The sequence below is a fragment of the Pseudorca crassidens genome, chromosome 2 (assembly GCF_039906515.1).
Source record: "Pseudorca crassidens isolate mPseCra1 chromosome 2, mPseCra1.hap1, whole genome shotgun sequence".
Classification (NCBI taxonomy): Eukaryota; Metazoa; Chordata; class Mammalia; order Artiodactyla; family Delphinidae; genus Pseudorca; species Pseudorca crassidens.
This window is the reverse complement of record NC_090297.1, coordinates 120,304,810-120,327,891: the sequence shown is the minus strand read 5'-3', so window position 1 is coordinate 120,327,891 and position 23,082 is coordinate 120,304,810. Positions and strand designations below refer to the sequence as shown.

General features: G+C 44.7%; 1 protein-coding gene across 1 annotated transcript; it reads right to left on the bottom strand.

Moving 5' to 3' along the window:
• Window positions 1-131: 131 nt before the first annotated feature.
• LRRC52 (leucine rich repeat containing 52) lies at window positions 132-17,037 on the bottom strand. The gene is made up of 2 exons (XM_067714199.1): window positions 16,374-17,037; window positions 132-576 (listed from the first exon to the last, which is right to left on the bottom strand). The coding sequence occupies exons 1-2, from the start codon at window positions 16,993-16,995 to the stop codon at window positions 251-253; spliced, it is 948 nt and encodes a 315-aa protein (XP_067570300.1). The 5' UTR covers window positions 16,996-17,037; the 3' UTR covers window positions 132-250.
• Between the last annotated feature and the right edge of the window lie 6,045 nt (window positions 17,038-23,082).

Sequence of the window (23,082 nt, the reverse complement as noted above, 5' to 3'; positions counted from 1 at the left end):
GCCTTCCTCAGCATTTAGGTGCCTCCAACAGCTTCTCTAGACTTTGTTCTATGCCATCCTTCTGAGATCAAGGAATTATCCCTGGGTTGGTTGAACAGGAAAGGACCAACCTGTGAAATGGCCACCAAATGTTTTATTTATTTTACTAGTAGGCTTCAACCTCTAAGACAGCTTTGAGGAGTGGGAAGGGGAGGGCAAGACAGAAAGCAGGGAGCCGGGGAAAGGTCCATCAGAGAGCAGCGCCTGGTAACTAAATCAGCTGAGGAAACCCGTCCTGGCCAGACTCCACCCTGCTTTGAAAAATCCTCCTGCTGGCTTCTACCCTCTGCCCGAGCTCGTCCTCTGCCTCATCCTCGCTCGATCTGCGGCGGGCATTCTGGTAGAGCACGGCACACACGCCCGTCAGCCAGGCAGCCACGGTGCCCGCGGAGAAGATGCAGAAGCCGATGAGCAGCAGGAAGATGTAGTCTTGGTGGTCCAGGTGCGTGATGCACATGTACCGGAGCGGGTTCCCCACCTTCGTGATGGGCCACCCTGCCAGCTCTGTGGGCTCCAGGCACGTGGCATTTTGTTCATCTAAGAGGAAACACACAGCAGGCAGAGTGCTGAAACAGCAGAACTCCCAGGGTGCTGAGGCCAGCAGGGACTTGGAGAGGCTGTCTGGACTCTCGCTACTCAAAGTGTGGTCTGCGGGCCAGCGATATCGGCATCACAGGGACCCCGTTAGAAATGCAGAATCTCAGGCACCGCCCCAAGGCCTCCTGAATCAGAATCTGAATCTTAACAAGATCCCCAGGTGATCTCTGGGGCACATTAAGGTTTGAGACTGCTCCTGGACTGCTTTTTGCCCGAGGCTTAGCTGTGTTCAGATTCACCTCCTGAAAATGGGCTTTGCTTTCTAAAGCTCCTCAAGGAACGAGAGACCACAGCAGGAGCTGGGAGGTTGGAAACTTAAGCAAGATTGCCGTGGAGTGTTGACACTCCACAGAACTCCACCAGTGCTCGTCATCTCTGTCTCCCCTTCCTCTTATTGACCCCCTCCTTCCCCCTCTGCTTTGCCCTTTCCCCTTGTCCTGTTCCTGAGCCCAGCCAGGGATCACTAAGGCCACCCAATGTCATCGCACGCCACTTAGGAGGGACAAAATTCTCTGGAAATGCCTACTGTGTGCTCTCTATGCCTCACCCTCAGCTCCACCTGCCCCCAACCTGGAGAAACAAAGGGGGAGCTCAGGGAAAAGAGACAGCCAATACCGGAAGCAGTTCTGTTTCTCAGTGGTGATGTTGGTATCACTAGATGATCATATGATCTACATGAGCCTTCAGTCCTTTTTAGCCACTGACTCAGCTGCCTGGCTCCTTCTCTCAGCACCTTTCCACACCAAGCACTGCGGACTTCAGTATATAACAGAAGGCAAAGTGGGCTCTGGAGACAGACAGACTAAGGTTCAAACACACTGTTACTTACTAATTTGGTAAACTTCAGCAGGATGTCTGACTCTGTCTCTGAATACCATTGCCTCATCTTACAAAGAATGATACCTATTCTCAGGGTAGTTAGGAGGATTTAACTGCCGCAGGTGAGAAGGCAAGCTTTGTACACAATAGTGCACACAATACACTCTGCACAATAGATGCACAGATGACTCAGCCCTGTCATCAGCCCTGCGTTTTTCTAGCTCCATATACTCCGCCGTGTTGATGCTGAGGTGCCTGTGAGCGGTGTCCAGGTGAATATAAATAAGCATTAGATAAATGAGCTCCCATTCAGGGTTGAGACCAGGGTTTGAGAAAACTATGATCCAAATCATAATAGCAGCTGATATTTACTAAGTTCTGTCTACATGCTAAGTGATATACAAATGCTATCTCGTTTAATTCTTACAGCAACGTTGACACACACTATCATCCTTGTTTTACACATAAGGAAACTGAGACGCAGGAAGGTTTCCTAACTTGAAGGTTTTGGATAACCTGCAGGTTCCAGTCAGGGGACAGGAGACAGAGAAAACCCAGACTGAGCTATCTGAGCTTTTTTGGCAGAAGTGGGAGATACAGAGAGAGGCAAGTGTGGGGGGAAGCTTCACCTAGATCAGGGTAGAAACTCCAGACTATGTGAAGACACTGATATCCTTGGTGACCAAGGACGTGAGGGAAATCAGGTCTGGACTGGAGCTAGAAGCAGGAGAATTAGGGAGAGGAATACAGAAGTGAGCTGACTGGGTAGGAGGCAGCTGGCTTTGGGTGGCTGGAGACAGCTGTCCAGGCTGAGTGCTAAGTCCTCTCCAAGCTGGACACTATTCCCTGCACCCTGGTTCTGGGTCAGTGCACCTATAGTGAAGTCATTTGTTACTTTCAGGAAGATGGCCTGAAGTCTGTGGTGCTGTGAGGACTCCCTGATGGAGGAGGCTGTAGACATACGAGGAGGAAGCCAGCATGGGGGCTGTTACATCCACTGGTTACAAAGATTACAGAGGAAAGGAGAGGAAGAAGCCCCTCTCTAGAATGAGTGTGAGACAGTGGCCCTCAGGGCAACCCTGGCCCGTGGGAGAGGGAAAGGGGCCTTGGGCCTCCATCTCAGCGTGCTGTAAAGGGACAGGAACACAATTACACCTCAAGACCTGTCTCTAGTCAGCCTGCTTCCAGGACCTCTGGGGCTTTGCCCAGGAGGCCCAAGAGTGGGGCTAGTGAGGAGTAAGGCAGGCCCCTGCCATCTTCAGGAATTCTAGCAAGAGAGGGCTTAAGTCACCTGCCCAAGCTGCCAGAGACACCACGTGGGAATATACAAAGAAAGATGTATTTGAGAAAGGAGAACGTGGGATTCTGAGGGTCTGGAGTGTGCCTACGGCAGTTTACCTCATTCTATTTTTAAAAAGATTAGGCTTTTAAATTGGCGCTTGGGTGGCAGAGATGAGACTAAACATTAAACGCATATTTCTCCATTTTGGAGCATTACCTTGAAAGGAGCAATTAGGCAGTGATTTTAATGCATCGTTAGGCTGCTTTTAAGTGAGGGATGTGGGTGGATCTGTGGGGAGGGTTTTTCTACTGCTGCATTCACTCTCCCCCCCTCATTGCCTGTCACCGCCAAGGTGTGAGCTCTCAACTCTTAGCAGGTCTGTCTCCACCCATTCCCAGTTTCCCAGCTCTGGACCATTTCACACACTCCTGCCAGATTTCCCCTTCTGCAAGCTAGGCTCTTGCCAGCCACACTCTGGATCAAAACCCTCCTCTGACTCCCCTGTGGGGCTCAGAATAACATCCAGATCAACTGGCCTGGTGTTCAGAGCCCTCAGGATCTGCCCCCTCCTACCTTCCCCACCTTAATTCTGAGTTCTCCCAGTACCCCACCCTTTTCATATTAAACTGCCTTTATTCCTTGATTACATATCCCCCTTATCTGTAGCTAGCTTTGTTACACTCCTCTTTTTGCATCAAATATCTCTTCCTCTAACTTTTACGTGATCAAGTCCTTCCTATCCCTCAAGGTCTAGTGTACCTGCATCTACCCCCAGTAACCCATCCCAAACCGCGTCAGAGGGCAGTCATGTGATTGTTCCCACTTCGAACTCATCTATAGCATTTCCTAGTATCATTCTTACTGCACCTATCACATCCTGTGTTGCTTGGTGGTTATTTGCTAGAAAAGGGGTACATCTTTTCTCTCCTACTAGAGACATTTTTAGCTCTTGATGACACAATCCTTGTTTGATCATTACTGCTCTGATAATAAGAGCTATCATTCACTGAATGAATTACTTAATTTTTAAGTATTTGGGGATTTTCTAGTAATGTTTTTATTATTGAGTTCTAGTTCAGTTCTACTGTGGTCAGAGACATACTCTTTATGATTTCAACCCTTTGAGAGTTATCGAGAATTTGCTTTATGGCTGGACATAAAGTCGATTTTAGTAGTTTTTGCATGTGCACTGAAAAAAATGTATTCTGTCTTTGTTGAGTACATTGTATGTTGATTAGGGTGTGGTTTTATACAGATCTTCTGTATCTTTATTTATTTTATTTATATCTTTATCGACTTTTTATATTCTTTGACTTTTTATTGACTTTATTGACTTTTCAAAACTATTGTCTCCATTACTATTAGATTGTTAGTTGTCTATTAGTTACAGGGGAAGTATGTTAAAACCACCAGTTATGATTATGCAGTTGTCTACTTCTCTGTATAATTCTGTCAAGTTTTGCTTTACCTATTTTGAAGCTATGCTATTAGATGCATATAAAGTTACCTCTTCTTGGTAGATTTATCCTTTTCTCATTGATCAATATCACTTATTATCTGTAGTAATGCTTCGTACCTTAAAGTGTACTCTGTTTGATGACATAAGTATGGCTGTACCAAATTTCTTTTGGTTAGTGTTTGCATTGTGTAGCTTTTCCCATCCTTTTACTTTTGATCTTTCTATGTTTCTATACTTAAGGCATATTTAGTAAGCAGGATGTAGTTTGGTTTTGTTTTTCATCAATCTAGCAAACTTTGTATTTTAATCAGCCCATTAATGTTTAATGTTAGACTGATATATTTGGATTAACTATTTGTTTTCCATTTGTCCTACTTTTTAAATGACCCTACCCCTTGACTATGTTCCTTCTATTTTATTATTTCGTTTCCTCTTCTTTAGCTTGTTAGTCATGCATTCTTTTCCTAGTCTAGTATGATGACTTTAGAGTTTATAGACCTATCTACTCATCCTGGAGTGTCTGATATGTGCTAGACACCATATAAGGTGCTTCACAAAATTAAATTCTACTCCTGAGCACCCCACTAAGTAGTTTTAACTATTCCCAGGCTACAGAATGAATAAATTGTTCATCAATTATTCTGTCTCTGCCTTTCTTGATCTCCTTGCCTCTGAGAAAAGGCTGTGTGTTCTGTGCGCTGCACAATCCCAGGGCTTTCATTCACATTACAAACATGTGACTAAGCCCCATCTTATCACTTCCTCAGCTCTACTTCATGGGTGCAGGACATTTGCCCCAGTTAAAGCGCCCAGGTACAATTACAGGTATCATTAATGTTTAAATTCTTCCTGCAAATAGTTCCTAAGGAAACATAAACTACCCTCTTATTTAGTTCCACATGTGGCACGTTGCTCACAGGTGGAAAACCTGTCTGCCAAAATCGAATGCATGGAGCAGCAAGAGTTTCTGGGGCCCAGAACCACACCTGTTAATGCAGGAACCCAGAAAGCCTTCCTTCAGAAAGCCAGCTTGAACCTGGTGGTTTTAAGAGGAATTGCTCCTTTTCTTGGTCTGCAGAAGCGACCACAGTTCTGGGGTCTGCTGAGCTCTCCAGAGGAGCAGGCTGCTCTGAGCTCCCTGGGCAGTCTTGCTTAGGACCTGTCTGGGCTGAGTGGAGGAGGCCAGCCTCCATGTGGTGGCCACGTAAAGTGAGAGGATAGAATCTGGAGACTTCTCTCTCAATTACACTGCAACTTGGAGAGCAAATACCAGTTTCCATCAGCTTAAGCACTTTGTCATGAAACTTCCACCTGGAACCTAGAGAAAGGCCTAATTCCCTTATTTCTCCCCCTTAGGCCCTAGCTTGCCTGAACATCATTAGATGTTCCGTATTCTTTTCTCCAGCTAAATTATGTATTTGTCAACTACCTATTCATTTGTCTGCCTCTGCCCCCTAGATTATGAACTCCATGAAGACATGGATTTGTTTTCACTGTTGTGTCCTCAACATCTAGAATAGTGCTTAACACATACTAGAGCTCAAAGTATGTTTGTTGAGTGAATTAAATATTGTTTGTTATTAATGCCCCTTGGGGTCAATGTCATTGACATAATGCTCGGCTGGAGGAAAGGGAACCTGGGGAGATAGAAGACTATAGGTGGGTCAGCTAACTAACCTCTTGCCATCTTAGACTACTCTACACTAGGCTAATACCAATCCCTGCTTACCTCATGAGAGTCTGGGGAAGGATTCAGTGAGCTAAGGGGTGTGAAGTCCTGGAGGAGGCAGGAACAGATGACTGTTCTGTTCAAATGGAGGGGTAAGCCTTGAAGTGTCCTCTGAGACTGCAGAGAAGGAAATGAGGGTAAGTGCAGATGGGGAAGGGGCTGAGGATGCAAGGGCTGCCAGCATGATGGCAAAAGGTAGTTATTATTATTCCCCAATTACTGTTTGAGAGCAGAGACCCTATCTGTTCACCTTTGTATCCCTAGTGCCTGGTACACAACAGAGGTTTGATAAATGTCTATTGAATGCATAGAGAATGGCTGGATTATCGGTTTAATCTCATACAGCAGTTCTTAAACTCATATTTTTGGCCTTGCTGTTTAGGACTGGTTTCTGATAGAATTTGAGGGGTCACTATCATATTCTGCTGTACTATGGGTGGCCCAGAGGAGAAGACTCCCCAGAGGGAAACCTAGACTGGACCGTATAGCAGCCCAGCACCACCAAAGCCAACTGGCCAGCAAGGCTCCCTTCTTAGACCCTCATGCGTGGTCCTCTGAGCATTTCTAGTCCTCCATTGGCTCCTACCTTTGCCACCCTAGAGCTTCTTTTCCTCATCACTCAGCTGTCTTCCCTTGATGGCATGAGCCAGGCTTCAGCAAATTACAACCTGTGGGCCAAATCCATCCTGCAGCCTGTTTTTGTAAATAAAGTTTTATTGGAACACAGCCATGCCCATTCATTCATGTATATTCTATGGCTGCTTTCATGTTACAAATGACAGAGTGAATAGTGGCAACAAAGACCCACAAAGCTTAAAATATTTATTATTTGCCCTTTCATGGAAAGTGTGCTGACTCTCGGTCTGAAGCATCCTTGGCTTTGGACCATTTGGGCTTGGGCAGTACAGTTCTTATCTGATACAGTTTTTTCCCTTGGATAAAGAGTTCATATTTTGGTAAAGGTTAAACCTGATTCATAGACTCTTGGAACATTACAGGAACAACCTTGAAATCCAGCAAGTTCAATCTGATTATTCCTGTGCTTTAAGGGTGCTTTAGGCTACAGGACTGGTTTTTTTGTATAAGTGGTTGTATATGGGCAAGATTTAGAGGTAGAAAGACCCCTTTTCCTCATAATACTTCTCATGTGCTTGTCAGTGCCCAAAATTCTGTCAGCAGGAGATAGAACCATTCATTCCACTGATAAAAGAAGGCTTAAAGTGTAAAGTCCTCTGAAAAAGAAGCCAATGACTTAATCCCTTCCCTGGGGAACCCCTGCTACTGCCTTTCTTGATGGAGGAGGGGAGCCAGCTACATGACAGGCCTGGGGGATGGTACCAAGCAGTTCCTGGAAGCTAATGGAAAACCCTAGTTTGCTCTCAGTTTGGCCTAGAGCTGGACCTGCTGAATAATAACTCATCTTCTCAGAAAAATCCAGATAGTGGACAGTTATTATCCTCATGGATAATAGGCAATTTAGAAAAGTTCAGTGGTGGAAGACAGCACCGTTCACCAGTCACCCAGGCAGACACTTGGGAGCCCTTCCTGTTTCCTCTCTCACATCCCATAATTTAAGCCATGAGACAATCCTGTTAGTCCTACCTTCAAAATATATCCCAATTCTTACCTCTTCTTATCTTCTGGACCATTACCCTGGGCCAAGCCACAGTCTTCCCTTTGCCTGAACTGTGACAGCCTCTTAACTTGTGTCCCCACTTTCCACAGTCTCTCTCCATCTAGCAGTGGGAACCAGCTGTAAACCATAGATCGTGTCACTTCTCGCTCAAAACCCTTTCGTGACTTCCTGTCACATTTAGAATAAAGTCAAAAGCCTCTCCATGGCCTGTTGGTCCTATAAGATCTGGCCTCTGATTTTTTACCTCATTTCTTACCTTGGCTTCACTCCACTTCAGCCATACCCACCTTCTGCTACATCGAGCTCATTGCACCCCAGGGCCTTTGCACTTGTTCTTCCCTCTGTCTAGAAAGACCACACCACCCTGCACCATATTTCCATTGCTGGTCCCTTCACTTTATTAAGTTCTCTGCTCTTCTTACTTGATGCTTCAATATGTTGGCATTCCCCCAAAGCTTCTGTCCTTGCCCTGTTACCCTCTCATTCTAAACTCTTTCCCTGGCTGATCTCATCCTTTGTTTGGTTTTGATGATCACCAGTGAGCTGATGATTTCCAAACATATATTTTATTCTCTATTATGAATTTCAGGTCAGAATATCCAAATGCCTCCTGGCTCACAAAGACCTCCCACTCAACACGTTCATGATGGGACTTGGCTTCTCTCCTAATCCCCTCACTACCCCTCCTCACAGTGGAGCCCCCATAGCTGTCCAAGCCAATACTTGATTTTTTTCTTTTCCTTTATTTTCCATGTCTCATGGATTTTTTATTCACTCAAATATTTCTTGAGCATTTTCTCTGTGTCTGAATCTTTCTGAAGATTCAGACCTGCTCTTTGCTCTTACAGACCTTCCTGTCTATCAGGGAAGACAAATGTTAAATTAATACAAATCTGTTAATTGTGCTAAGAGTCACAAAGGGAGTACAGGGAACTCTGGGAGGGTCTAGTTCAGTCCCAAGTCCTGTTGCTTCTACCTTCTAAACAGTTCCTTCTGACCTGTCTGTACCTCTTCATCCACACTGTTGCCATCCTCTCTTGTCTGAATGCCCATACTAGCCTCCTGGCCCTGTATCCATCTTGCCTGCCTGCCAAAACTTCTCAGGATACATTGCATGTTCCCTAGAAAGACCATAAACAAAGGCCCTAGATGGCCAGACCCCTGTTTCTCTTTCTAGCTGCATCCATGCTTTGCTGGATTCCTTATAGTTTGGGGAATTCTTCATCTCTAGAGATGAAGAAACTGAGGTTGGCTGCTTTGGCTGGCCTTGCACTGCCTCCTTCCAGGGGCCTGAGTGGTGCTGGGCAATCAGAGGGGCCATGCATAGAGGTCTGGCATTTCTGAGCTCGAGGGAAATTTAGATCACCCACCCTCAGGGATTCCAACAGGGCTGAGTTAGAGGTCCTTCCCAAACCGCACATGCTTGCCATCCCCATTCCTTCTCGAATTTTCTGGATGATTTAGGGATCACTGACCCAGTCGCACCCCTCTCAGCCCCCTTGTTGTCCTCATGAGGCTGCTCCTCTGGCTCTCAACAGGAGGGAGCCACAAGGCCAGGGTGTCCATGATAAGGTGGGAGAGATGTGCTAGCGGAGCAGTTGACAGCCTCAGCAATGACTGCTGCCCAGCTGTTCCCTCTTTTGGTGTCTGGTCTTTATTGCAATTTCCCTGGTGGAGGAAATGGGCTAGCATTAATAGTGGAAGGGTGTGAGGACCTGAATTCATTCTGGAAATCTAAGTTTTGGCGCAGCTGTAGATGATTTTGTACTTGGTGGATTCAAATGGGGCCATTATCCTATGAGAGCAGCTTTGAATACAGGATGAAATAGCCTCAGAATGAGACTGAGATGTTCCTGTTCAAAATGCCCTCAAAATGACTTGGACTGGAAACAGCACATGACCCAACCCACCTGCTCCCTGCAGATGTCCCTGAGTGGCTTTGTCCCCCTGCATTGGCAGCACTCCTGTGCAGACTCCTCTTTTTGACTTGTGGGCCCCACCATCGGACGAAGCAGGACTGCCTAAGGACTATAATTTAAGTGTTGACACAGACGGAACCTCTGTCCTGAGACTACCTCCACATCTACGTTTTAGTAGCCTGTGATTTTCTGAATTCTCACTGTTTCTGGTTGTTCCCTGTCACATTGCAAATGCTCCTTGAGGGAGACATATCAAAACATTATTAGCTACTAACATCTTAGTGTAAATCAATTTATTCACCAGATGGAGCGGCCACCATAGAGCTAGAACCCAGACCATTGTCCTAGGGTTTCTCAAAATGCGGCCTAAGGAGCACCTGCCCCAACATCTCACTGAGTCATCACCTCTAGACATGGAGCCTGGGCTCTTGCGCTCATTACAGTTTGAGAACCACTGGTGGAGCAGATCAGGTCTGGGAGGAAAGTCCAGGGCACTAAGTGCCTGGCGGGTGGAGGCATTTTTCAAGGCCAGACATTGTTCAAGGCCATTGCTTAAGACAGGAAGCGGGAGAGTGCAGGAGTTAGAGGTTGCACTTCCTAATTGTGTGACCACTGCCCTCATCTCTAGGAACACCTGCACCTCGACACGGACTCGTTGTGCACTTTGCTCATCTGGGACCCTGTCTGCTGACCACTGCTCTCCTTTTCCTTCATCTAAGTGCATCTTATCTTTCTATTTAGGTTCATAGGCTGCCAACGAGAAGGGATTTATAGAGTATCTAATCCCATTCCCTTATTTCAGAGACAAATGAGACTCAGAGGGAAAAATGACTCACCCCAAATCACACACAGGCATGACTGGGATCAGGCTTCCTGGCTTTCAACTGCATTTTCTCTCTCTTGTATCCCCCTAGATTTGCCTTATTAAGGACAGGAATTATGACTTCTTTCCCTGTGATAAAGCACCCCAGCAACATAAATACAATGTTGGGCATGTAATAAACATACAATAAATGTTTCAGAGTTGAATAGACTGTGATGTGCCTGATAGTAAGGAAATACCATGGCATGGGAGAAAGCATTGAACTTGGGTGTCAGAAGATCTCCACGCTGGGCTGGGCTCTATAGCCACTTACCTGGGACGTGGCTAGATTCTAAAGTTCCAGTTTAAGCTTCCTATATCTTCCTATATTAAAGGCTTCGCCCACCAATATGGTGGCCACTAGCCATACATGTGGCTATTTAAATGAATTGAAATGATGTAAAATGAAAAATTCAGTTCCTCAGTTCTACAAGCCTAATTTCAAGAGCTCAACAGCCACATGTGGCTAGTGGGTAGTGTATTGGACAGCACAGGTTTAGACCATTTCTACTGCTGCATAAGCTTTTGTTGGGCAGTGGTGGACCAGACTTTGAGGGTGGAGGGCATGTAGGAAGCCAGGCTTTTTCTGTCCAGGAGCTTAGAGCTACATGAGTTTTTGAGAGCATCTTCAGAGGCATTCAACCCCGTCCTGCTGGGGAGCCCTCTCCTGGGAAGAGCTCAATTTCTACTCTCACCTTCAAACAGCATTAATGACTGGAAAATTACAGTTCCAGCCAGGAATTAGTTCTCCTATTTTCTGACCTGAGCCAAAAAGGAAATGGAATCTGTGGACCTGTTTTAACTCTGTATTGATCAGAGCATCCAGGCAACCAGCACATTTCAACTCACCTCCATTTCTGCTATGATTTTTGTGTTTGGAAAGTGAATACGTGAACTCTTTGAGGACTGGGCAGTTTTCAGTGCATCTGGTGAGTATATCATTGGAGGGTTTCCTTTGAGGAAGACTTTTGATGATAGCGCCAAATCTCTTGTCAATATGGGAAAGTTTTGATGTTCCTATCTGCTGTAGCCTTGTGATGAAATAAGGTGAATAAAACATTCAGCCTCCTCTATAGCCCCTCTGTGGGGGGTGAACTTAGCCAAGGTGTGACATAGGGGAAGGACATATTATTGCCCTCATGTCTTTTGTTTTAACACCTCTCCATTTCTTTCCTGGATCTTGGCTTCCTTCAAGGTTCCCCCACTGCTGCAGAATTAATCTTAGCTAATTGCATTTCCCAAGAACTCACTCTTCCCTCTGATATGAAAGTTGATAAAAGCTTAGGGGCACCGGTATTATTCTGCCCTGGAACTTACATATTTGTTCACAATCCTTTTCAAGGTTGGGGCACTTTTAGGGACCGAGAAGGATGAATCTCTAATGGCTAATTTTAGCCCAATGGTAGGCAGTGGATGGGGAGAGACTGGGGCAAAAATGCTGCTCATTACTCTTCAGATCACAAAATTACACCATGTAGGTGACTTCCTTCTCCTAAGGCCATGTCTGCCCCATAGTTGAACTGACCTCCTTGCCCTCATCCCTTGAAAGATGTCTGCACGTTCACACCTGTTTCTGGAAGTGGGGTTTGTGTTTAAGATAGAACTTCAGTTCCAGACTCAGGTGACTCAGGAAGAGCCACCTTGCTGCTGCTGGCCCAGCCCTGAGTCTCATGGCCTGGGCTGAGACCAAGCCTTGATTTCAGCTTCTGGTTTTATTTCCCAGGGTCTGAACTCCTGTATTCATAACTCATCCAATATTCAAATCCAGGATTCCCTCTGTCCCATTTTCTCAGGGATTAGAATCCTTGGACCTGCTGCCTACCTTCCCATCTCCTATTTATATCCCCATATGCATCTGTACAGTCATATCTCCTGCACAGGGTACACTGTCCTCCAATAAGACTGAGCCTTCCTGAAGTCCACTGCTTGTCCCAGGGACGACCTGAATGATATTTGCTACTCTCTTAGTATCCTGTGTCTTTCCTACATCTGGCAACCATTTGTTTATTGAATGTTTATGGTGTGCCAGGCTTAATGTTGATGACAGTTTTTAAATGTTCTCATTTCATCCTTACACCAGCCCTAGAGAGGTTGGTTCTATTATTAGACCTGTCTGAAAGATGAGGAAACTGAAGTGTGGAGAGCTTAAGTAAATTATCTATCTCCTACAGATACAAAGTGGCAGGGCTAGGGTTATGATCCACAACCATTACACTCCAGAACCTGAGCTCTTCATACTGGGCTCTCCTGCCTGTATGGTGGCCGTCCTTCACCACCTGAAGCTGAGGCTGTCCGAAGTACTTGTTCTACCCCAAAAGGCACATGCTTGCCTTTTTTGTCTTGCTGTGTCCATGAGGTTAGTTCTGCTGTGCCTAATTGGACCGTGGGACACATAAGGTGCAGGTGGCCCATAGTCAGATGAATCTCAATGCACAACCCCAGGGTTCTTGGCTAGCTACCTCTATGAACACTTGTTTGGCACATAATAGGCACTCAATAAATATTTAAATGGATGAATGCCTGAGCTGAGTGGTAGCATGGAAGTCCCTTACTTCACTGCCTTGCTTTACAAGGGGTCTATATACTGGAATTCTGCTGTCATGCAGACCTCAATACTGCACTGCAGGCAAAATCTCCCAATACTGAGGTTTAGTATCTCCCTGGGTCTAAAATGAAACCCATCTTTAAGTTGGATTCTCCTTTATAAACAACCAGGTCATTTAGCTTATTTCATAGAAATTCTTCCTGTATCCTGAAATTTGGGCACATGGGGAAGAGATGTGTAGACCTCATTCTAGAACATGCCAGAGAGTACCGTTTTGATAGAAAATGTGGTATAATAGGTGGGCTAAAGGTTGAGAGTTCAACTAGAGTGTTTGTAAATAGCAAAGATATTTCCACCTAACAGAGGCAGGAATCATCATATGAGAGTCACATGAAATAAACATCTTCCATTATGTTGAGGTCTGGCTAAAGGGCAAGAGAAGCATCTAATGAATTTTATTGTGTGAGTGTTTTCAGCTTTTTGTGTATGTGTCTGTGTGTGTGTTCATGTGTTGACGTGTATCTGTGCATTTATATGTGTATGTGTGTCATGCATATGTAATACGTGGGTGTGTATGTAATTATGTATATATGTATGTATGGTATGTTCGTGTAGATACAACTTTGTGTTTGTATATGTGCATGTATGTATGTGTTTGCATGTGTGTTCATGTGTATGTTTGTGGTTGTGTGTGTGTGTGTGTGTGTGTGTGTGTGTGTGTGTGTGTATGGGAAGGGAGAACCAGACTGAATAACATGCAAAGGAGAGCAAACACTGAGGTTAGGTTCATTCTTTTAGAGTTCGGGTAGATTGGGGTGAAACCTCAGTTTGCAAGGGAAGTGCAGGCATATTATAATGAGTTTATGATGACTAGGACTTATTATCCAATGAAAATGATCTACTGTGAGTTCCAAGTGTAGACAGGTAAAGCTGAAATTTAGGTGCTGTGGGCATATGCTTAAAACATGACTTATATTTATAACTAAAGTGACTTATTCAATCATAGTTATGTAATATGAGGATTTAAGAGAGAGTTGCCACATGGGAAAAGACTTGAATTTGAAATCAGGAGGTTCCAACCATTTTCTTGCCTTTAGTAGCTGTGTGGTTTTGGGTGAATCAGTCTATCTTCTCAACCATAGGATAGGGGTTAAAAATACCCATCCTAGCCTCTTCCAGTCCTAGAGCACAAAATTTAAGGGTTGGTGTGACACTCAAGTAGAGAAACTGAAACAGCATGTGTGAAAAAACTTCAGCAGCTGCAAAGCTCCGTACAAAGCTAAATTATTCTATGTCTGAGCTGGGGCTCACTGTTGTTTTTAAGAGATAATAGTAGTGAACTGGAGCAATGAGACCATATTTCTGTATGAAGTGAACTGGGAGGGTTCCTCTACGCCACCAAACAGCAGAGGGAGATGAGCAGATTAGCAGTTGTGTGTGTGTGTGTGCGTGTGTGTGTGTGTGCGTCAGGGTGGGGGGCTCCCACTGGCCAGTGGATGAAAGATTTGTCTACCTCAAAAGCCAGACTCTTCATTCACAAGGAGCTTATGAGCTTGACAAGATAGACACCCGCCTCTGACGTTTTTGAAAATATGCAGTGAAACAGACCTGGTTTTCAATCCTGGATTGAATTGAGTCAAGGAGTCCAAAGTAGTTAGCCTGAAAGTTCTGAGAAGATACAACTTTTTAAGCAAAATTCTGATTACAGGAGATTTGGTGGGAACTGAAGTGATAGGCTTAGGCACTGGGGAAGAAGCCAAGCTACTTACCCTTTTCAGCTAAGTAGGGGGTCCTCCTGGCAAATTGGTGGTTTCTGCTCAAGGAAAATGTGTATGAACGGTGGGGAGGTGGCAAGAAAAGATGATGCCGGTCCACAGGCTAGTTACATGAACACTGACAGGGAGAATCCCATTGGGGAATCACATTTGATGCATGAGAATGATTAATACTGACCCTCTTTTAGAGAGCTTTCTAGAAAGCAGCACAGCACCAGTCATTGAGAAAAGTGGAAAGCATGATCACTAGAAAGGCAAGGCAAGCCCCCCAAGAAACTGCTCCTGTGTTCTTTTATGATTACTACTGTTAAGATGGTCTGACAAAATTTGTTCCTTTTGATTTATTCTAACTCAAGTTGAAGTACCTGGCAGCAGGGCCAGGTGCCTCGGGCACAAAATTTAAGGAGACACTCAGTCTCGGTGCCACCTTCGATTCTGCATCCTGGAAGCCTTGCTTGCCTCATCAGATTCCAGCCCCTGCCTGGAAGACAGTTCAAGACACGTGCGTTGGAAAGCCAGGAGGGCACATTTTTACTTGTTCTCACCACCCATCTCCTTCTCCCCCAGTGCGCCTTAAAGTCTGTCATTTTGGTCAGGAATCTTTCTAGAATATTGCCACATGGGCAGGACTTCAGGGTGGAAACTTCAGCAGGACTTTTGTGAAGCTGGTGCATGAAAATATTTTCAAAAACACACACCCAGGGAAGGCAGAGAAGATTTGGTTCTGATAGGGTTTAATTACATCAGTGCCTCCAGGCTTTCTGTGAGGGGTTATTTCACACTTCTACTAAGCTCTGACTTCCCTGGGTGAAAGTGGTATTGGTGGAGTGGGGGAATTGAAGGATAAGAATGGGACAGTAAAGTCACTGAAAAGAAGAAGGGATGAGGCACCAGAGTGCCCCAGGGACCATGGCAGAGGGGTGGGGACAGTGGATAGAGTGGCAGCAACTGGCTTGGAACTCTACCAGGTAAGACTTGAGAGTCTGCCTGTGAGATTGGAATCTCCCTGCTTGACACAGTGGACACTGGTGGTCCATTCTCCACCCATTCATGCCGTGCTCTCCTTCCTTGTGAGGTTAGCATCTGAAGACAAAGAAGATATCAAATGCCTTCTCTTCTCTCTCTCTCATTCATGTCCAGGTCGCTCACGTGCCCCTCCTCTGTCTCTGTTGAACTTTCCCTTCTGTATATCATACCACTGGATTTTCTGCTGGCTATGAATGACTGAATTTACTTTTAGATCCTGAAAAAAGTCAGTCACTGACTTAAACAGATTAAAATAGTTTACCAATGGAATACAGTGTCCCTGTATTTCTTTGTCACTTTGCAGTTACAGTACTTTACCGTTTCCACACATATCATTTCCTGTTGACATGACAACTCTGTATGTTTGGTAATACTGTCCCTACTTTATGGATCAAGAAACTGAGGCACAGAGAAATTGTGACTTCCCCAAGGACGGCCAAGTAGTAAGGGCTGAGTGCGGGAGCAGAACTCAGCTATTTGGATGGCTATTCTAGAACTTTTTCTACTGGTCCTTACTGCCTCTCCAGTCAACCCAGGGATGGATCCTGCAGAGCAATAAGAACGCTTTCAATCAACTTTACCCAGATATCTCTCCCACACTGACCATCTTTTGACTTCACTTTTTCTGGAACCAATTCCTCCTATGCCATCACATCCTCATCCCCGCACCCAATCAAGTCCTCACCTGGATGGTTCACAGGGGACATTATTAAGTAGATGGTGAAGTCCAGGAAAGAGCAGTTGCATTTCCAGGGGTTTCCACTCAGATACAGGGTCTGGAGTGTTATGAGGTTATGGAAGGCAGCAGGGTCCAAGGTCTGCAAGCCGGTATTTCTGAGGTCCAGGTACCTCAAAGAGCTGGTGTTGGCAAAGGTGTACTTGTTGAGTGATAACAGATGAGGGTTGCTGGAGATGTTCAGCTGCACCAGATTGCTGAGCATGGAGAAACTGTATGGGGAGATCAAGGTTAAATTGTTGAAGCTGAGATCGAGGTAGATGAGTTTGAAGACCCCGACGAAGGTATAATCCATCACCTCCTGAATCAGGTTCTTCTGACAGTCCAAGTAAACAAGGTCACTGAGGAGTCCTAGATTCATCGCTGGCAAAAAGCGGATGCTGTTATCATTCAGGTACAGCCTCCGGGTGTTCAGGGGTATGTCAGAGGGGTATTCAGTTAACTGGACCCCTGTGCAGATCACTTCTTGGGCTTGACACTGACAATTATTTGGACACCTTGACCCCGATACCAGTCCCATTCCAAAGGAAAAGAGTAACCACCCGGGCCCAGGGCCTGAAGCACGGGACATAGTAAGAAGCGGCGACTACCCTCCTTCCACTTGCCAGCGGGCGCTGTCCCTCTGATCGGGAGGCTGCCGAGGGGCGTGGTGGGGCGGGGGGAGGGGCGCTGGAAAGAACTGTAACACTGGCTTTGGGCGAAGCGATTTTCCATTACAGGAGAACTGAACAGAAGTTGAAACGCGAGGCCCAATGCCCTGCCGCCCGGCTTGGTGGCTCTGCTGATTGCTCACTCCCAGACTGCTGCTGGAAGCCTGCCGGCTTGGCGGCTTTAAAAGGTCTCACTCTTTCCCTGCGTTCGCAAGTGAAGGGGAGCCAGGGGAGAGCCACATGACAATGAGGTTGCCAGTTGACACCTTTGTGATGTCAGCAGCCTCCGGAGACTGCCCAGCTGAGGGAGGGAGAGTCCTGACTCTTCTTCTGGGTGGTGTGAGGGTGTTTTGTGTTAACTCAGTAAGCCGGCTGTCCCTGGGGGAGTGGGGGGAAGCGCACGGATTCACCGTGTGCGCGCGTGTGAATCAGCTCCCCAAGGAGGTGCAGTGGATTAGACTAGATTGGACCCCCTAATCCGCAGGCCACAGAGGGATCACGGAAATCTCCAGTCCAACTCCCTTTTTTTACTGATGTGAAAAGTGACCTGAGGTCAGTTCTCAGCGTGGGTCTCTTCCTTAGGTATTGAGTTTGGATAGGTGCCATTTTTGGGATGTTGTCGGGAGAAGATGGGAAAGGGTGGAGGAGGGGGGAGCGCCTTTGAAATGAGGCAAGGGAAATTCCCTAATAAGGTGGTGTTCTTACGACTGTATTCCCAGTTTGCATACAACCCTGTCTGCATTTGGAATATATATGTGTACTAGTATTTAAAAGCCTTTTGAGCAAGTATAAATATTCCCCCTAAAACAAAACCCAAATGTATTAAAAAAAAATCTGAGTGCAATGATAGGAACTATTTCTTACCGTTTATATTCTAGGATTTTTAAAATAATGAGGGCCTCACTAGTGCTTCTAGTATGAGTTTATACTCATTAGCTGCTTGAAGGATAATGGGAGAGCGTCTTTTGGAGGGAAGGATGGAGAGTCTGGAAGCTTAAGTGTTAGGATGTATCACCCATTCTATGGAAGAAGGCACATTGGGCAGAAACAAAGAAAAAGCATCTCAGGAATTAAAATTTTTATTTTAGGGAAAATAGGATTTCATTCTTTGAAACATTCATAGATAACATAACTTGAATATTAATAAAGTAATGAAATCTATATTTAGCTTAGCACAGTGCCTGGCACCTGGTATGTAATAAATATTTATTGAATGAATGATGCGTGAATGTCTCTGATGGTTTGCTCCCTTTTCTTGTTTCTCTGCCAAGAGAGAAATTAATAAACTCAAGTGGATTTGTGGCTGGTTAGCTAATGCTTGATTGTGTTTTACTTACTCAGCATTCCCAGGCCATGAATTAGGATGATGACTTTGGTGTGTTTACCGAATTGAAAGTGACCTTATTTAAGTAGAAATTTAAACACTTAAAATAATGACCCAAATGGTAATTGTACTAATTGAAGCAGAATTTTATTGATAGAAGTGTCACCCTCTCCTTATAATTAAAAAAAATGATAAATTCCTGGCCAGATCTTACATGATTGCCCAGGAGAGGAATTAGGAACATGAAGTCTATGGAGAAGAATTAATTTCCAAAGTGATCGTTTCTTTTCGGGGCTGGGGCAAAGGTGTGGTTTGATGGTGGGGTGGGGTGGGGATGCTTTATTTAGATGGCGCTGTGTGTGTTGTGTTTCTTTTTGATGAGAGATGATGCTGCCTGGCCTACCAGGGCTCGTGGAGTGATTTTATTGATGTTCCACCCTTTCTTTCTTTTTTAAAAATATCTTCTCAATACTTTATTTTTAAAGTTTTTATTGGAGTATAGTTGATTTACAATGTTGTGTTAGTTTCTGCTGTACAGCAAAGCGAATCAGTTATACATATACATATATCCACTCTTTTTTAGATTCTTTTCCCATATAGGCCTTACAGAGTATTGAGTAGAGTTCCCTGGGGTATACAGTAGGTCCTTATTAGTTTTCTGTTTTATATATAGTGGTGTGTATATCTCAGTCCCAATCTCCCGAGCTACCATATGATCCTGCAATCTCACTACTGGGCATGTATCCAGAGAAAACCGTAATTCGAAAAGATATATACACCCCAATGTTCATAGCAGCACTATTTACAATAGCCAGGCTATGGAAGCAACCTAAATGTCCATCGACAGAGGAATGGATAATGAAGATGTGGTATATATATACACACACACAATGGAATATTACTCAGCTATAAAAAAGAATGGAGTAATGCCATTTGCAGCAACAGGGATGGACCTAGAGATGGTCATGCTGAGTGAAGTAAGTCCACCTTTTCTTCCATGACTTTCTCTCTCTTTCTGACTCTTCCTTTCCTCAGGGAACCAGTGTCTCCATGTTGCCCTATTGAATTTCCAGCCCCTCGTGTAGACTAACTTTCTCAAGACATTAGCCTCAGGCTCAGGCTTACCTGTCTGGCCATAAGATTACAAGTGTTGTCACTTAGAAAAGCCTTAGATGAATAAAGCATACTAAAGCTTATTGACCAACACACAGTGGCTGTGTCTCTCTCTCTGAAGTAGTATTATTTTAACAAAGCATCATGAGTGGTTAACCTCAAGGAATAGTCCTTTGGCTTGAGCTAGCTGTGTAATTTTTGGTCCTGAGGTCTGAATATCCACAGGCTAATTTCAGCTTTTCCAGGTTAGACCAGATCCCTAAAGTGTGTTCTTCATTTTGAGACTGAGTAAATATGTGTTAGTGAATGAGTGGACGAGAAAAAGGAGGGTAAAGAATGTAGCCAGGCTACCTGATCTCAGAACCTTAAAAATTCTTCTTTCAAGGAACATCTAGTGAAACTACTATCTCAGGGATCCTTTTTTGGGAAATTCTAGATGAGGCTGTTTGCCCTTGGTGGAGTTGTTTAAGGTCTCTGGGGCTTTATTTTTCTCATCTACATATTGGGAGAGGTGGACAAGATAATTTCCAAATCTCCTTAGGACTTCCAAACTCCTTCTTAATGGAGAGGTTTCAGGCACCACCCAGTGAGCCAGTAGGGGAAGAATTTTGGAGCCAAGAGAAGAGCCTTTCTATTCCTTCTAAGCACATCACGTAGCCCCACCTGTCACCTGTCAGCCCCACCTGTCAGGCACCACCCAGTGAGCTACTCATGCAGCTTCAGCTGCAGCTAAGTTGCCCTTAGTATGGACAGCTGTTTTATGAGCCTACCTCTGCCCCCTAGGTGGCCGGCATGACGATCCTTCCCGTAGCACAGGTGGGGTATCAGGTGAGCACGCTGAGAAGCCCCTGGTATCAGTACAATCTCTCTTGCTGAGTCTGGTCTTGGGCAGGCTTCTATTTTTAGCTGTATCTGATAGAGACACTGACTTCCCAGCTTAATGATCACTCTCAGGTACCAGCGTGCCTCCAAACAGCTCTCTCGTGATCCAAAAGGCCCCTGATATTATAAAAGGAAAGGGCAGGGTGACATAGAGCAAAGTGGACTCAACCGAGACACTTGATTTCTCTCACTGTAAAGCAGTGTGACTTTGTGACTCCTAGGACCTTGATTTCCTTTCTGTGAAATGAGACAGGATGCTCTCTAAGGGCCCTTCCAAATTTAAAGTTCTATGAAGACCCAGTCTGTGCAGGGAGAGGACAGATGCTTGGAGCTTTTAAGACCCAAGCACTAGGGACAGAGAGTCAAGCAACCACCCAGTGCTTGACACAGTGTAAGCAAGTCCGTAAAAGTTAACCAGTAAATATTCCACCCAGATGCATGGGTATAGGTGCTAAGGGAAATGTAATTTTGACATACGTTTATTTGCCCAGGAGAAAAATAGCAGAAAATAATACATGTGCCATTAAGTAAAAACTGCTAATGTGTTCCAGTCAGTACTTACATGGGGTTAGGAACCTAGGGGCACACAAGTTAGTACTTTGTCCTGCTTCCTGGGCAGGGTATTTAGTGAATTTAGATCTAAAGAATGTCAAAATTTCAAGGACATTTCTGTAGGAGCTGCTGATGGTATCCAATTCACTCCAGACTTTTGACATTGTCTGAGCCCTTTTCAGCAAGGTCATCTCAGCAGGTATGAGGCTTGGGGTAAGTCCTGTGGAAAGCAGATGAAAATTAATAGGAGGGTCAGCCTGAAAGAAAGAAAAACACAAAAAACTCCCAAGACGTGCTGGGAAGCCTGGGGCCTAAGGGCCAAATCTACCTATCTATCTACCTACCTATCTATCTATCTATAATGAGCCTTGGGTCTGTTTTTAGTACCACCTGGTATGAACTATTTTTGTCTTTTTCCTTCTGGCTGCCTGAGTTCCAGCAGGAGATTGGAACCTTACAGAGTGCAGGCCAGGGGAAATGAGGCCAATTGCTGTGTTCCCCAGGGATGCCTTTGTCTTCAGGCTTCATCTGCATTACACATTTCTGCAACATTCATTATCCAGAAGAATCCAAGGGGAAGCCTCAAAACTGCACACTGTTTTGGGGGGATAGGATCACATTTTCAGCTTATAACAAATCTATATCCTATTGCCCACAGCTAGTCTTAGGTGAGTAGTCATTATGCCTGAAACTCACGTTGTGACTTTGCCTGAGCCCACTGATGTGGGAGGAGAATATGGGCTCTTTGTAGATTTCAACGTGGGATCTGAGAGAACCGTGGTGTAGTGTGAGGTTTGAGATGAGAAGACTCCTCATTGAGTGACTTTGGGCAAACACCTTAGTTCTAGGGGTATTAGTTTCCTTTTTGATAAAATAGGGATGACAAATCTTGCTTTTCTAGGGTTGTTATAAAGATTGCATATGATTTTATACACTACAAAATGTAAAATAGATAGCTAGTGGGAAGCAGCCACATGGCACAGGGAGATCAGCTCGGTGCTTTGTGACCACCTAGAGGGGTGGTATAGGGAGGGTGGGAAGGAGAGGCAAGAGGGAGGAGATATGGGGATATATGTATATGTATAGCTGATTCGCTTTGTTATAAAGCAGAAACTAACACACCATTGTAAAGCAATTATACTCCAATAAAAGATGTTAAAAAAAAAGATTGCATATGATTTAATATAACACATCTACTGTTTACTATCCCCTTGTGTCACACATGTGATCCTCCCAGGAACACAGTGAGTCACGTAGCATGACCCCCATCTTACAGATGAAGACAGAGAAGCTCTAGGAGGCGCCATCTGCCCAAGGTCACAGAGGTGGTAAATAATGCAGACAGGATTTGCTTCAGAAAGTTTTACTTCTAAGTGCAAGCCCTTAATTACTAAACCATACCACCGCATCATGGGCAAATGCCTCAAAATGTTCATGATTGTTTTTACAGGCTCCATGGAATAAATTGTTGCCTCCTAGTACCAAATGGTACCTTGACTTCAGACAAGATCAAAACCACTGTTGTCATATGATCTAGGAATGTTTTGGGGTTCCTTGTCTTTCAAAAGGCTTATGACACTTATCAGCTTGAAATTCTTATACTAAAGATTGAGACTGTTGGTATATATATTTGAGTCACTGAGGTGACTCAAATTCCCTATGTAGCCACTCCTGTAAGAAGGAATTCATTAGACCTTTGAAGACAATTTGGTACATGCTGTATCCCTTGAGCAAAGCAAACCATTTGGTGGTGCATACTTATTGAAGCCCCTGATAGTGCAAAACCACTCCATAATCAGGTGTGACCACTCTACCCCCTGGCCTATTCTTTTAATGTTTGATACTGAAATTTGAATACAGTGAAAGCCTTTGGTGGTCTCTTAATCTACACCTCCCATAGGCTCACAGGAAGTCAGGAGGAGGATTGAAGGAAATTGAGTCCTGTCTCTCCTTCAGCATGCCTCGTGGACAGATTTTCAAGAAAATATATAATGTGGGAGGTAAAAACTTTGAACACAAACGCTACAGGAAGATGTTAGAGGTTTTTTTTGCTTGACGGTATGTAGAGCAGTCAACTTGGTATTTGATTTGGAAATTGAAAAGGATAGCACTAATCCTGAGTGAGGCTGGTGAGAAT